Raw genomic sequence first — 17,222 nt, forward strand, 5'->3', positions numbered from 1 at the left:
TTCCCCATTCTCTTCTTCTTGTTATTATTATTATTTTTTATTCTTTTGATGTCGTTTTGTTTCAGTTTTTGTTTTGCTTATCTATACCACATCTAATGGAATTTGTTATTTTTACCTTTGTTTCCTCTTTCTCTTTGTACCTTTTCTTTTCCAATTAACATAGTTTTTTTTTTTATATAAGTTTGTTTTTAGGTGGCCAGCCCACATCCCTTTACCTAAGGTTTGATGGGGCCGGAACAACTTAGAGAAAAAAACACTAAAAATTAAAAAAAATATATAAAATGGATAAACAATAAATATATTACAGAAAAATGACAACATACACATTTGAATGATATCTATAAAAAATAAAGTACATATAAAACAGAAACAATACCACTAACTATAGTATTTAGATAAAAACAGACGCAAAATCAAAGTTAAAAAAAGATAAAATAAAAGTTGATAAAAATAGGCATTCCGCTTAATAAAAGAGGGTAAAATTTGAATTTTTGTATTTTCAATGTAGTATTCAACACTTGGAGAGTTGGGTTTTTGGTGCTTGGATTTGCTTCATGTGAAAAACGTTAGTAACAGAGGCTGAACAATCACATTTTTTTATTTGGGATAAAAATATTCTCAATCCTTTTGGATTTACAAGACTCAAAAACTCCTACAAATTAAAGGCCTCATCCACACCTGACAAAACTCAACTTATTCAATCACCACTTAAACTTAAATCTTAATAAAAAAGAACCAAGAGAGAGAATGTGAGGGTGTTTTTAATTCTTGCTTTTAGTGAAGTGTTGCTATATTGGTTAATTAATTGGTTAATTAATTTGCACTATAACCAAACAAGTCGCCAAAATATCTTAAACACACACACACATATATATAATGGACAACAAGCCTAGCCCTAGTTCCCATCATAAAATTTATTGTGATTGAGGCTTAACAAGATGGAATGTAACAGGCTTCACATGGAGGAAGTGGGAGCAGTACTGTAAATACAAAATGATGGGTTATTTGACAAGAAAACAAGGTTCCACGCATGCATGCATGTATTAAGATCCAGAGCATTCTCCATTGATTATTTCAGCCTAATGAGTGAGGAACAGTGATGTGAAATTGGGCCATAGTCTTGTGCAGACATGATCAAGCTCGCTGCCAAACAGGACTGATGGCTCATACTCTTTCCAATTGTCCATGCAAGTGGCATTGTTCAATTAGCTATCTTCCAAATTTAAACTTTAATTTGATTGTGACATTAACTAGTGAATTTAAATGAATTTTTTTAAAATTTTTAAATTAAACTAAATTAATTTGATTCAATATTTAATCGCTGATCAACTTGAACCATCTGATAGTGAGTGGTAGTTGTCCCCCAATTCCCAAAGCAACCAGAGGAGAATGGTCATATTTGGCTATCATTAACTAGAGTTTTTAATTTTTTTAGTTTTCCTGCTCTTTATTTTAATAGTTGGGATACTATATCACCTTATTGTTGAATCCCAGTTTGCTACTATTTTACTGTCTTTGTTGCTTTTAATTTCCATGTGTCTTGCTTGCCTTTTTATTATTTTAATAAAGTTTTTATTTTATTTTATTATTATTATTATTATTATTATTTTAACAAATGAGACAAGTATATTATATATATATCCAATCAAAGATGTGCTCACATAGGCGAAGACAATATGGTCATATATATTCATCCAATCAAAAAAAATTGGATTGGATTGTAAATTCACTCTTACAATTGAGTATTCTTGGCACCATTCCAGTCAATGTGCTTTAAAACAAGTAATAAAATTTTTGTAAATTAAATCTTACACGGTGGGACCATTATAGATGGACCAAATTCTTTTATAGTAATCAATAATAAGATAAAAATAAAAATAAAAATAAAATATTAATAATATTACGATTTATCTATTATAATAATAATAATAATAATAATAATATGAAGCTAACAAAATTAATGTATAAAATATCTGATTGGTTGAAGATACAGGAATGAGTGGAGAAAATTGCTATATAAAGTAACAAATAAATCACCAAAGAAAAAATTCAAAAAAGTAAAAAAACAAATTTAAAAAAAAACCAATGATTTTAAATTAACATGGTAAATAATGAATAAATAATTTAAATAAAAAATATATCTCGTAAAGTTTTGTTGTTAATATTTAGCCTGCAGAGATATTGATTCATGTTTAACAAACTTAAAAAATAGCATTGATCATCATTTAAATAAAATTTTTGTTTCTTTGAATCTTCTCTTTTAATAAATTTTGAGAAGTATATATATTGACAAAATGAATAAACCATTGTGAGTTAGATAGCCGATACTGGAGTATGAGACTTAGTCTCTCAAAACTCACATAATAAGCTGAACGGGCGACATACCTACTACTCGGTCTTGTCGAAGGGATCGTGCAAGTATAGGCACGGAGTTAATTTCTTAACATATACCATACACCCTCACCTGATGGAGGCACATAATTCATTTCTCATATGCGTTTTTGAGAGTTTAATATTGGGTCTATTCCTATACACTAGGGATCTTTATCACTTGTATCTAGAGGTTTTTGACCTTGATATATATACATAAATCCTTTGTCTTTGTGCACTCCCCCAATTTTCTTTAAATGAAAGAGTGTTTGTCATCTATCTTTTATTTTTTTAAAAAAAATACATTTGTTATATAATTTGAGTTAGGTGATAATAATTTGTGTAATTGTGTTCCAAAATTCAAACATTATTATCATTGATGTTATTGCCCATTAGATCCGCCTTAAATTGAGAACTTCCACTGAATGCACGCCGCACTTGACGATCGCCGGTGTCTGAATGGGGAGCCGCCATGGTTTCCCGCGCATGCGTTTCCATTATCCATTAATGAAAATAATAAAAAATTATTATTAAATCCAGAGACATCACTATCCTTGACTCCTCTCAATCCATATACCCTGCAGGGGCGTGGACCCTTCCATATATATCAATCTGGTTATTTGCGTGCATATAAATCAATCATGTTTCCACTTGAGAAGAAATAGAGAAATATCTCAAATTTTATTTAAAAAAAAAAACAAAAATAAATAAATAAATAATAAAAAGGACCCAATGTTCATGGGAAGCAGTTCCATGAAGCACGCCGCAGTTGAAGGCAGCCCGGTTTCCTCAATGGGAAGCTGGCGTGTCTTTCCCCACTTAACACTCGCCCACGCCACGCACGCACACAAACTCACACTCTCTTTATCACTGTCAATAATCCACAACCACGGGACCCACTCCTCAACAATAATCATCATTTTCTGGGTTTCATATATATATATATTGTTTTATTTGTATTGGTTTTTGGAAAACCCAGAAATGTTTTTTTTATAAGTTAAGCATTTCTGGATTCCAAAAATGTTGTTTGTATTGACTTTTTTGAAAAAACTGAAAAAAAAAAACTGAAAAATATTTTTTTTTCAAAAACTCGTAATGACCAGCTTATAAAAAAAAAAAAACTGTTTTTAGCTTAATTTTACAACTTCTGCTTTTACATAAAAGCTAATCCAAATCGAAAATACAAAAAGTGCTTAACATACTCTGGAGAAGCACTTCAACTAAATTAAAAAAAAAAACACTTTTTTGATAAGCTAATTCAAACAAGTCATATATATATATATATATATATTGTTTACTATGGAAGCATAATATTTATCTTTTAAAAATTTAAAAGATTAATCACATTCAGAATGGCAATCTCGATATTTCCATCAATGAATGGTGGCAAACCCGTGATTCCACATCACACCCTCAATCCACTCAACCCTCAACATCTCCTCTATATAAACCTCACCTTCATCTTCTCCTCGGTTATCACGAGCCATCATCATCCCCAAAACCAAATCCTAATCCAAAGGCAATGGCCCCAAAATCCCCCGCCATTGGCCCCCTCCTCCTCCTCCTCCTCCTCCTCCTCGTTGCCTCGATCTCAACACTAACCCTCGTCTCCGGCTCCGACGACGACTCCCTGGCCTTCATCAAAAAGAGCTGCGATTCAACCCTTTACCCCGATCTCTGCTTCTCCTCCCTCTCTCGTTACGCCGCCTCCGTCCACTCCGACCCCATCCGCCTCGCCTGGCTCGCCACCAACGTCACTATCGGCCGCTTGCGCTACATCTCTTCCCACATCTCCTCCGTCCGGCGCACGGCTGTGGTCGGAGAGGGCGGTCGGGAGGCGGCGGCCCTGAAAGACTGCGCCGAGACCATGGGCGACGCCGTTGATCTCGCACGGAGCTCGGCGTCGGAGATCGGGAAGCTGACGGCGCCGTCGACTGTGGGAACGGAGATTGCCTGGCGCGTGTCGAACGCACAGACGTGGATGAGCGCCGTGATGACGAATGAGGACACGTGTACGGATGGATTTGCGGCTGTGCCTGGGCAGTTGAAGACCGACATATGTGGGCGGATCCGGTGGGCCCACAAGTTTACCAGTAATGCCCTTGCTCTTTTGAATAAGCTCGTTTCTAACCGTTGATTTCAGCTTCTTCGCCTCGTCGCTTTACAGCCGTTGGATTGTACATTTATTAGTTATAATTATCGTCTTTTGATAATTACTTATATAAAGTAATTGTTGCTTGAGAGTTTGCCAGTCTCAGTACTGTGTCTGTTATTTGCTTTTGTTAGAGTGGAAATTGTGAATATAAAATACTAGTTTTTTTTTTAAAAAATTATTTTCTTTTCATAGAAATCTAGTACAGTGAAAATCTGTTATTTTGCATTTAAATTTTTTATCATTTGTTATTAATAATTTAATAATATACTAATGCAATAGAGTATCTGTATGGATAAAATAAAAATAATTATTTTTTTTAATAATATAATTCTAAAATAAGTACATAGTCTTTAAGTTGAGTCTCATTTTGATGAGACACTGCACTCTGGAAAGAAAGAAAGATAATGAGTTTTGTGTCTGTGAAAGTGTGTGACTGAAAATAGAACACATCTCTCTTCAACAACTAATTGGGCATGCATTCAATTATTTGGTATGATCTGCCCTTCTGTGAATATAAATAGGTACCATTGACAAATACTGCTGTGAAGAGAGACTTGTCCTTTTGTGCGTATGCTTGCTCACGTGAAGACATCCATCAAAAATGTTTATATTGCCTTATAGCTAAATATCTTTCATATCTTTGTTGAAGGTTCTAAAAGTATTTAAGTTAAAAGATAATAAAACCATGAAATTTTAGTTCCTCTTAAAATAAACATATATAAACAATTGGCTAGAATTATATTACAATTTATCTTCATCCTAAAAAAGCAGTATGTTAATTTATTTTTTTCACTTAAACACTAACCAATAAAACAAATGTATGTTGTTGCTTGGCTTTGAAATTATGTAATTATTGTTTATTAAAAAATATTAATATTATTGAATATAGGTAATTATCCCTGCAACAACAACAGATTTGTATTTTATTCCATTCTCACGCGTAAAGTCAAAGGTTTGAATCAATGTGAGCACTAACATTTAATTTGGTTACACCGATGAGACTGTTGGGATTTTTCATTCATTGACATGGATGTTGGACTCCACATTATCTTCACCCATAGAGGTTGCTACTTCAGCAATTTCTCCACATGTGCACTTCTCCTCCATGCTAGTTGTCACATCAACCTCTTCATCCTCCTCACTCTTTTTTTTCATCATCTTCTTCTTTTTTTCTTCCCCACAGTTGGTAATCTAAGAAAATTAAAAAGGTGACATTCAGTCTCCGACCAGCCTAAGGTCGCCTTCAGCAGGCAAACGGTGGGGCCTCCACACCGGAAGGTGCAGGTGTTTCACCAAACAAGGCTCAACCGGTGTTTCACATTCCTAGGAAGCTTCACATTACTGCACTAATTTTTGTGGAACTAGCTAGGGTAGCTCATTTGTGCCTATCTTTCATGTATTGCAAATTTTTTTTAAAAAAAAAAACAACACGTACATGTCCCTCCATGTGTTCATGTACTGCTTTTGTTTATCTCCTAAATTTATTTTCTTAATTCCAATTGAATAATTAGGTTATCTAAATTTTAACAGAAATACATGTACATGTCCCGCCATTATGTTGGAATACATACAGAAATACACAAATGTGAAGATTTCAAAAATGAGATGAAAGAAAGTGGAGTACAAGGAATAAATTCACTTGTTATAGATATATCACTTGAATTATATATAAATAAACACACATACGTGGGATGTAACTAATTTTACTATAGAAATACAATATACATTGCATACCAACATTGCAAAAAAAAATACATTATGCAAACCAACATTGCAGAAAAGTAAACCATTTCAATAGAGATCCATAAAGTAACACAATTCATCAAGAAACAATAAAAGAGAAATATACATCAACAAAAACCCACAATTCATTTAGAAAAATACACTTACATTCATTTATGTTTGATGAAACGCCGGTTGAGCTTTGTCTGGTGAAACACCGACACCTTCTAGTGTCGAGGCCCCATCATTTGCCTGCTGCAGGCGACCTCAGGCTAGTCTGAGAATGAATGTCACCTTTTTGGTTTCTTAGGTTACCAACTATGTGGGAGAAAATGAGAAGAAGATGATGAGAAAAGAGGGTGAAGATGCTAATGTGGCAGCTAACACGGAGAAGTGCACGTGGAGAAATTGTTGTTGTGGCAGCCTCCATGGATGAAGATGATGTAGAGTATGGCTTGTGTCCACATTATTGAATTCTCGCCGAAAAACCCCAACAACCTTACCGATATAACTAAATTAAATGTTAATACTCACTTTGACATATTTTGAATATTGGTGCTCAAATTTAAATATAACCAAATGTTAGTGCTCAACCAAGAAAATTATTCGGTTTGAATCTCTCCAAACTCTATGGTTGAGTATTCATGGCTTTGCCCTCATTTATATATATAAAAAAAAATTGATTTTTTTTTTTTGGGTGTATGCTGTCAATATTTTAGGGCAACTGTCTAATTTATGATGATAAACTTTTAATTACTAAATAGAGGTGTAAACCTCTGTTTAAAATATCCTCATTTATATATAAAAAAATTGATGGTTTTTTGAGTGTACGCTGTCAATTTTTTGGGGCAACTGTCAGATTTATGATGATAAACTTGCATTATTAAATGTAAGTGTAATCATGTGTTTAAAATGAAAGAAATGAAAAAGAAAATGATCACAGGATAGGGGACATGTTCCATCACCATTGGTCTGCGTCTACATAAATAAAAACTTTAATAAAAAAATTAATAAGATTTATTGTTACTTATGTTTCCCACTCTATATAATTAATTCCACCATTTAATAAGCTACAATGAAATCATGCAAAACTTGACCAATTAATATGACAACATTTTTATGGAGAATTAGAAGATTTTATTAAGGCAAATTAATATCTTCACAACCAATAATTTAACCACTTAGAATATCTTGGCTAGTGGCATCTAATAATTTAATTAAATTTATTAAATACCCACTTGAGGGTCATATATCTAGGCCAAGATTAATAGATGCAAATTTTAGGCAACTAGGTTGCCCCCCATTGGGACCGCTTGCAGTTCACTTCACTGTGCTGGCTTAGAAAAGAAAATATAAAGAAAACGGACCAAGTTGGGCCATGACAGATTTAATTTTATTTTTTAATAAATATTACTCACTTCCAGAGTGTTTTAATGCATAAAACAAGATCCAATAAAATTTATAGGACATTTTTGTCATGATCCCAAGCTAAGATGTTATTAAATGTTTCACGCTACTTTAATAGTTTTGCAATTGATATTTTTTTGTACCAACATCCAGACGTTGTCCCACTTCTACTATGCAATCACTTTCACATTCATATTTGTACCTCTAAACAAACAAAAACACATCATAAACGATGCATGAACAAAACCAAGCACGTTAACATCGTGCATGGGATCCATCACCAGAGAAAGAAGCACAAGTTCACCCCAACCCCAAGGGATCAGCAAACTCCAGTAAGTAAGAAATGAACGTGCAAGTGGGATTAGAATCTTCCCAAGTCCCAAAGTTTTAGCTTAACTTGATTAAGACTTTGATGCATGGTTGAAGACTAGATTCAAAGTAGCTAGCTAGGTTTCCTATATATTAACCAGGACCACTTTTAGTTGGGTCCATCTTATTATCCATATTGCTTGTTGCACTGCAAGTATGACAAGTTGATCTCTCGATTAATTTGCCGACTTGAGGGGGTTTAAGCCAACTTGAATTTGTTTTGTCTGGACGGATAAATTTTTTTTTTTTGAAAATATGGATAAACCACTTCAATTAATGGACGGATAAAATTCACATATCAAGATAAAAAATTTTAATATAAATTTTTAATTATATATATACATATATCTTTTATTTTAGACCTACATAGTTTAGGTTAGGCATTAGAAACCTTATAAAAACATAAACTTCTTTCAGTGTATGTATAGGATTTAAACCTGATATTACTTATTATATATATATATATATATATATCTCACAAAGAATTGAAAGATGAATTGATGCTCATAGTTCGGGAGTGATAAGGCTCGAACCCATATCTTTCACCTTGACAGTGCAGTGCTCTAAGTGATTAAACGTACCATCCCAACTGTATAGACCACCCGAAAAAATATTTTTTATTCGAAAGTCTCCATCACTTTGAACAAATTCCGTTGATATTTTTAATAAATATCTCAATAATTTATAAAAGCAAAATGAAAAAGAAAAAAAAATTGACCGGTTCTAGCACAATTAATTAACAACTAATCTGCTAATAGATTTAAATAAAGAAACATCAGAAAAACTTTAAAATATCTAGTTGGTTGTGAGTAACTATCTCCATTGATTTTCATAATTGTTAATGAAATAATTAGTTCTAATTATAATGCTTTACGTTAAAAAAAACTTGAGTGCATTTGCGGAAGACATAACAGACCAAAAGTAGAGAAATCACATGTAAATACTAAATCAACGGATTCTGATTATTCATATTGCTCTTAATTAACTAAATAAGAAAAATAAGAAAAGCAAATGCTTTATGAATCCATGTTAAGGATTACAGAAATTAATTTCAGTCTAGAGCTTGAATTAGAGAAAGATAACAAACATACTAAACTAAATTTATGCTAGAAATAGACTCTTAATCCAAACCAAAACAATACTAAGAAGGAAAGAACAAATAAAGGAGATATTTATCCAGAGAGATCATGCAAGAACAAAGTAAACAAAGCCTGAGAAAATCATAATAATCACAGCCTCCAAGCTTTTCCCAAGACTGGCTCCACTTCCTGATGGACCTGAAAAAAGAAATAATAAAAAACAATTTAATCATGTGAGTTTTATTACTGCTAATAAGAAATATTAATTTATAAGAAGGCACATTATCCATATAAATGAAATGCATATATGAAAAATGTTTCATTAAAACCAATAAAGAAACAAAGATCATTTAGCTTTCTATTAGGAAAATTTATCAAGATGAGAGCATTATGATTAATACCTGCAGGGTTAGATGGGGTTGGATTGGAAGGAGATACTGGAGGCACTGGGGTTGAACCTGCAAAGAGATTGAAAGAAAAATCCATAGTAGCAGTTTTGCTTGCATGTAGTAGACCAAAACTACATAGCATTATATTATAACAAGTGTAACTAGTTAAAGACTACTACAATCTAAAAAAAGTAATGAACAAATGACTCCGAAATAGAATGTTAATAACTGGTTAAAGAAAACTATCGCACTTTCACTAATGTACACTAAAAACATAGAAACAAAAGAGAAGAGATTAACTATTGACATTCATACTACTTTGGGCTTTTGATAAGAGATTAAAAGAGAAAAGTAGGGTTTGCATATTCTCTTCAAAGAAAAAACTCAAAAAAGAACTACGGTTTTGAAGGAAAATAAACAAACAATTAGCTAAACAAAACTCTGAAACATTCACCCAGAAAATTTATTTTACGATTGATGGATTTTTGAAGAGGTTGGCATCTATAATATACAGTAAGAAAAAAGTTAATGAATAGATAAAATACTATTAACAACTTCTTGTACTGAAGAGTACTCTGTTATGTAATCTTCACTTAACTGAAACTAATTAAAAGCCTAAAAAGAAAGAAATATATATATACCTACAAACACAAAATCTAAACTCACATTTAAAAGAGGCAGGGATATATATATATATATCACTGTGTAACAATAAAGAAGCTAACAACAAAAAACATACAACGCTATAACCCGAAGAAAATTAACCATCAACTATATATATGATCATATCTATAACTTAATTTTCTATTGAAACAAAACTATTTATATATATATATATATATATGCATGCATGCATGTATAGAACATTGAGAAGCATACCATTATTGCAGAGGCTAGTATCAGCCTTGGCTCCACAGTTACCAACCATATTCAAAGTATCCTGTTTGGTGACATTCAAGCTCTTCAACAAAGCATCATCATTGTATAGGGTGCAAAGGCAAGCAGGTTGATGAGCCACCATGTCTTTCAATGGGACACAACATGTCGCCGGTGGAGGACTCGTTGACTTAAGGTATGGTTCACATGGCATCAACTTCTGCAGGCACTGTTGTATATCACCGCCACCGCCGGCAGCTGCATGGTATGCTCCGGTAGACGATGAGAATACACTTATTAATGTAACCAAAGTGATGAACTTCATGGCAGCCATTATTATCAAGAAGGTGTTTTGCTTCTCTCTCTGATCAGTGTTTCTGTCTGTATATGTAGATATTTATATATATAGAGAGAGAGGGAGATATAGATATAGATATAGATATATGAATTCTGGTAATTGTTTAAGAGGTGTTTGAATTTGGATGCACTTCATGCATTGTATGGGATTTTATTGTTGGAGAAAATCCCGGGATAGATGCGAAGATATTGCGATGAGGATAACGGGAGAAAATTTAACTTTTTTATATATATATATATATTTTAAAAAATGGATGATTTTTTTCATATACATATAATGCATAGAGATGGGTAATTGTACTTGTATAGATTAGAAGAGAATTGATATTTTAATTTGTATATATCCTTAAGTCATTAACATTCAATTTAAATTTCATGTAGATCGATATTTTTCACTTTTCAAGAGAGGGAGAGTGATAAAAAATATCCTTGTTAAACCCTGCATGAATATTTTGAACCTCCATGTAGCATATTCATGCAAGGTTTAACTAGAATATGCATGATAATTTAGATTTAACTAGAATATTCATGCAAGGTTTAACTAGAATTGTAATATATATTTAGACCTCCATGTAGCATATTCATGCAAGGTTTAACTAGAATAAGTTTAAAATTCTAGTTAAACCTTGCATGAATATGCTACATGGAGGTCTAAATTATCTTCAAGCAGACATTGCTTACATTTTTTTCCTTTCTAGAATTAGTTTTTTTTTAAATAAAAATGAATAAATCATAATTTATTGAAGAAAAAAAAAGCAATACCATCAAAATTAATTCATAGAAGAGTCTTTATTACTAAAAACAATAAAATTTAACCAAAGCTAAATAATATCCTTAACAAATCCAATTATAAGTGATCTGTAATATCTTAAGTTTAAAATACGTTCAGACAACATGTATCTATTCAATTTAAAGAAAATGATAAGAAAGAGAAAGTTCATTAATTTCAAATTTTAAAAATGAAAAATCAAGTCTCATCCACAATTCTCAAAAACAAAAATAAAAATAAAAATCAATATTGTTGTTTCCAGAGTTAAATTAATATGATACTAAGATAGAATTTGTCCTAAAAAACTAACAAACAAAAAAAAAAAAAAGGTTTAACTCAGATATCCGTTAATACTAGTAACATATATAGGTATTAAGGGCCAATTTGGTATAGTAAAACACTTTTTCTGTAAAATATTTCTTCACAAAATTTATGATTATTCTCAATTTTATCTTTTAATAATAACGAAGTAGAATAAAACAATACCTTAAGTACATGGGTTAATTTTTACATTAGTTAATGTTTATATATAAATAAATTAAGAAAGTTGCTCATATACCCGGCAAAAGTAGGTATTTAACTCATGCTCTTCTATTATGAGAAATATAATTACCCGAACTTGATGATCCACGAGGCATGCTTCCCGTATGAATTCTTAAAAAGAAATACAAAAAAATTATATGACTAACCAATAGAGATTGTCTTATCCCAAGGTTTTGAAAAGTAAGAAGCAGTGAAGGAGTTCTTCGCTAAGACTAGGGCTCTTAAAAGGAAGACATGACAAAAGAAAAACATTTTTATTTTACAAAGGGGTAAATTTGAAATTTTATATATTTCATATTTTCCAAGAAACCATGATGTAATCCGTTGCAGGCCCCTCCCCCTGTAAATCCTTTTCCTTAGTCAAAAGAAAATAATTGCAAGTTGACCATTACTTTACAAAATTTCTTTTACAACCAAACACATGAAAACATTTTACAACTTTAACTTTTCCAGGAAAGTTACTTTCCCCATATCAAACAGGCCCTAAGGGCCCATTTAGTGCTTTGCAGGGAAAGACTTTCCCTGTAAAGTCTTTCCCTGCAATTATTTTCCCTACAAAGTAATAAAACAATGTTTGGTATGTATAATAAAAAAATGTAATTGAAATGCATGTAAAGTTAATTCTTTCGTTTGGTATGAATAGGTTTCTATGTAAAGTTACATGTATTCTCAATTTTGCCCTTGATTACTCTAGTTAGTAAAATTAAATATATATATATATATATATAAAGTTAAAATTCCATCACCAAATCATCGTAACATCAAATGAATTCATTAAAACCATAAAAAAGCTAAAATCTAATTCCAAAAAAATATAAAAAAAATATATTAAAAAAGTAAAAAGAATATAAAAAAAAATCTAATGAGTGATCTCTCTTGCCCTAGAGTTTTTAAAAAAAAGAAAAATGAAGGGGTTTTGCTCTAGGGTTTTTAAAATCAAGAAAAAATAAATAAATAATTATTTAAATGAGGGTAGTATCGGAATTTCACTCATTTAATATTTTCACACCCTCCCCCTGTGAATCATTTTTCCTAGTCAAAGGGAAAGTAATTAGATGAAGACCGATACTTTGCATTACTTGTATTAAAACCAAACGTGTGAAAGTTTTTCAGAACTTTACTTTTCCACATACCAAACGACCTCTTAATCCTTGGGTAATTGGCTTAATTAATGTTACTCCCTGGTTTTGAGTTTGGGCCACCATATCCACCAGGCCCACCACTACAAATGTGGTCTAACACGTTTAATTTTTGTTCTTTTTAATCAGCAATTAGATACAATCCCTTTGTGCACTGGAAATTAAAAGGATGCCAAACAAATAAGCAATTAATTAGAAATGCAATACATAATTTTTAGCAGAAATTAAACCTCTAATTGGAAGGTTAAACCACTTGAAGCAATTTCACCTTTTTCAAAAATGGGTTAAGAAAAATTTTCTCTAAATACAACTAAAGATTCATAATTATAGTAACATCAACGCATCATCAAAAGCTCAAATCAAAGTTGAAATCATCACTAAAGAGGATACTAAGATAACATCAAGAAGAAAGATAAAATGAGATATAAAACATGGTAGACGAGGAGAATTTCTTATAAGAATTCATCACTAAGAATTTAGACAAGACGTGATATTGTTACACAGTTTAATCTGCTTGTCCTTACTCAAACCCTTCTTTTCCTTTTCTTCTTTTTCTTCCTATTTTTTTTTTGAGTCTCACTATTTTTTACCCTTTCAATGTTTTTAGATTTTTTTTCTTTTTGGGTGGGCTTACGTCCATGTATTGGCAGCCCACTAATTAAGGCAGAACCCAACAAATTTAAATACACAATAATGTGGATCTCTTCAAGACGCTGATATACATCACAAATCCTTGTCTCTAAAATTTAATAATTGGATGAATAGGTGAATTTACTTTCGCTTCTGCCCTCACTGAAATATAAATATTTAATCTAATCTTAACAGGATAAATTTTATTAAATATCAATAATTAGGTTGTTTTTGTCTAATAAACCTTTCCCATTAAAAAAAAAACAAAAAATAGTTAGCTTTGGTGATGTATGTGTCATATCATATTTGATTCAATGCTTACTAGGAATATATATGAGAATTATTCTTCAGTTTTTTCTTACAATTTAATTTAATAATAAATAATTAAAATTAAAAATATATATTAATGTGAAAACTTCAAATTCCGAATTCAAATCACATTGGATGCGATTATGACAATGGATCCCAATTATGGATACAGGTTTGCAATCCAAATTTTGTGTCACGAGTTAAGAATAAATTGACCGGATGATCAATTCTTGATCTGTGTATACACGCTCATGATTCTATTCCTGTCATCTAAATAAATAAATAAAATAGGAATGACCATCAAAGTTCTTTAATTAAAACATTTGATGGATTATTAAAAATTGACAAACATAGGAGTCACATGGTTGAAACTTGAAACTAATGAATATAAAAGGACTGATGTCAAGATTCTTTTTCTGTGATTTAACATTGAAATTGTGGTTATGTAAATGAAGATAGCATACATAAGCAACGACTTTATAATGTTCTGGTAACCACCAAAGAAAATACAACCTTTCAAACGAGTTGGTTGAAATTTCTAAGAATAATGTCTTCTTTCTTTGCCAAAATTCTAGATAATATTAAAATTCATTATGATGATGTGTGTTTCAATAAGATGAATGAATGGGCATTCCAAGATAAAGATGTTAGCATAAAAAGTAATTATACTTAGATTCGTTGTGTGCTTATAAAATTCTAAGTAGTTGCAATATTATCTTTGTATGAACTGTTAAATGTTCTTTCTTTATTTATTTCTAGAGGACCATGAATCCAAGTGATAGTGACGGTGATGGAGAGAAAACCACTCTTTCTGGAAGAAAGAAATTTATCATAGAATAAAGTTTTAAAGTTATTGTTTTATAACTTTCTTTTTTCTTGATAGCCAACATGTCTTTGGTCCAAAGCGTTGACCTTAATATGAAAAAGTGTTGATATAAAAATTTTATTATTCAAATTTGAAATCCATTAAACGCAAGGGTGGTAACCGATTTTTAGTTATAAATATAAATTTACAATCATAATCTCGTGTCATTCAGCATTTGTCGAAAATGTATAACCTTGCCGTTTAATTTCCAGTTAAATGTATGTCATTAATTATATATGTGCTTGTTACATTTATTAAATTAATTTTTATTTTATTTTATGAGACTAAAGTGTGGCACATAATCAATGCTTTTCATCTTGTTTTTATTAATTTTATGGACTTTTAACATCATTTCTATAACTCAGAAATACGTGATAATGTACATTGATAAAATAGACCGTGAAAAATATTGATCATATTTATATTAATTAAAGAAAAATAAATTTTTATATAAAAATTATAATTTTATTATTTATTATTTCTAGTAATTTTCATTGACACATAATATGAATAGTAAAAATAATGCAACATAACTGTATATCCAAATTATTTCTCAAACATTAAAATTTAATTATTTTATTTATTTTATTTTTCTCGATCAAAGTAGATTGTTTATGTTATTTTTGACGTAATGTATTTTAACATAATACAAATTGATGAGCAAATATGGGTTTTACGTTACGTCGAGGAGAGTTTTGAATTCGACGCTTAAACACAGTAGCGTAAAATTATTAGATTATGCCTTTGCTTCAGATATCTTAACTTACGATTGTATTTTCTATCTCATGAATTAAATGTTCAAATTAAGTGTTAATGAAATTTAAGATATGAGCAACTAAATAGGAAATGCCATAAAATTTTCAAAAATCATCTGCACTTTTATAATTTAAGTGTGAGACAAAGATTGATTAATCAGAGATGATCTCGAAACAGAAAAACAGCCACTCATGTGCTGATGTGCCCCCTATCTTATCTTTTGTGTGCCCAAAATAATGACAATGGAAACACCATCGCTTTCTTTTTTTTTCATATATATAGCCTCATGAATAATTGTAATTATGTATATATATATATATATACAATTTCTAATTTTTCTTTTCTATTTGGGGTATCTTTTAAATATCTATAAAGGGGTCAGTATATCGTCAACGTATTTATATGGAAAAGAGCATTTGCACTTATAGCCCACTAATCTCTTTTATATATTTAATATATGCATGTGATTAACATATTATAATGTAGTCAAATAGATGATGCCAACTCTTCATTGCTTTTGTCACAATTAAATTTTTAATTATGTTTTTAACTATAATGCACTACTAAAATTATATGAAAAGACTATATTTAGAGTTCTATGGAAAACTGATACATGTATTACTCATCAGTTTATGAGCTGTGTAGGTGTCCGTAGATGATAAAATATAAAAAATAGAAAGAGCGCAAGAGGAAAGAACGGTTGAGCTTTTATAAAAGAGGAAAGAAGGAGAGAAGCTGAGATCATGTCGTGTGACGGAGATGGTAGAGTGAAAGGGGTTAGAGAAAATAATGGCATTTGGATGTTAATTCAGCGGTCAGTAATTTGAAATGTGCAGTTCACTTTTACAAAGAGATATAAAGTTTTTATTAGAATAACAAAAATTCAAATTTCTAGAACAATGGAAATGTTAATCATTAATTTTTGAAATTAGTTATCGATAATTGGTCGAAGAAGTTCTAGAAATTGGTTAAAATTTACAAATTGACTCACAGTTCTAGAAGTAAAGATGGGTTGTGTAAACATAATAATAAAAGACTTGATTTTTGCATGGATAGTCTTTCGCATTAAATGATTTCTTTATGTAAGCAAACTAAAAGATTCAAGAAGGGTAGCTTATTTGACTAAAGAAAAAGTTCAACAATGTTTTTGCAGTTATAGCTGAATAAAGTCATACCTATTAACTGATTTAATACATTTTTATTTAAGAAGCTTCATTTTAAACTATATTATTATTATTATTATTATTATTATTATTTTGGATTATTAGGTTGACTTAAGGGAGGTAAGCAGGTGATTAATAATTTATTGGTTGGGGGTTTTAACAAAGATTGCTATTTATTAATGTTTAAATCATATTTATAAAAATTACTATTCATATAATTGCAAATTTATAGTTTTTATCAAATATTCAAAATGATACATGAAGTAGTATGTTTTGTCTTTGAAACAAACCACTCTTTTATTATTAATCCAACTTTTGTATATT

At 30.7% G+C, this 17,222-nt stretch overlaps 2 protein-coding genes across 2 annotated transcripts; one reads left to right on the forward strand and one right to left on the reverse strand.

Annotated features, from left to right (window-relative positions):
- The first annotated feature begins 3,838 nt into the window (after nt 1-3,838).
- Nucleotides 3,839-4,627, forward strand: LOC120261649 (pectinesterase inhibitor 7-like). The gene has a single exon (XM_039269617.1). It carries the CDS (start codon nt 3,893-3,895, stop codon nt 4,505-4,507), a length of 615 nt encoding a protein of 204 aa, XP_039125551.1. The 5' UTR covers nt 3,839-3,892; the 3' UTR covers nt 4,508-4,627.
- A 4,438-nt stretch (nt 4,628-9,065) lies between these two features.
- Nucleotides 9,066-10,741, reverse strand: LOC120262331 (non-specific lipid transfer protein GPI-anchored 8-like). The gene is made up of 3 exons (XM_039270424.1): nt 10,371-10,741; nt 9,504-9,560; nt 9,066-9,300 (listed from the first exon to the last, which is right to left on the reverse strand). The coding sequence occupies exons 1-3, from the start codon at nt 10,699-10,701 to the stop codon at nt 9,209-9,211; spliced, it is 480 nt and encodes a 159-aa protein (XP_039126358.1). The 5' UTR covers nt 10,702-10,741; the 3' UTR covers nt 9,066-9,208.
- Nucleotides 10,742-17,222: the final 6,481 nt, after the last annotated feature.

This window comes from Dioscorea cayenensis, chromosome 5 (assembly GCF_009730915.1).
Source record: "Dioscorea cayenensis subsp. rotundata cultivar TDr96_F1 chromosome 5, TDr96_F1_v2_PseudoChromosome.rev07_lg8_w22 25.fasta, whole genome shotgun sequence".
In the NCBI taxonomy this organism is placed as follows: Eukaryota; Viridiplantae; Streptophyta; class Magnoliopsida; order Dioscoreales; family Dioscoreaceae; genus Dioscorea; species Dioscorea cayenensis.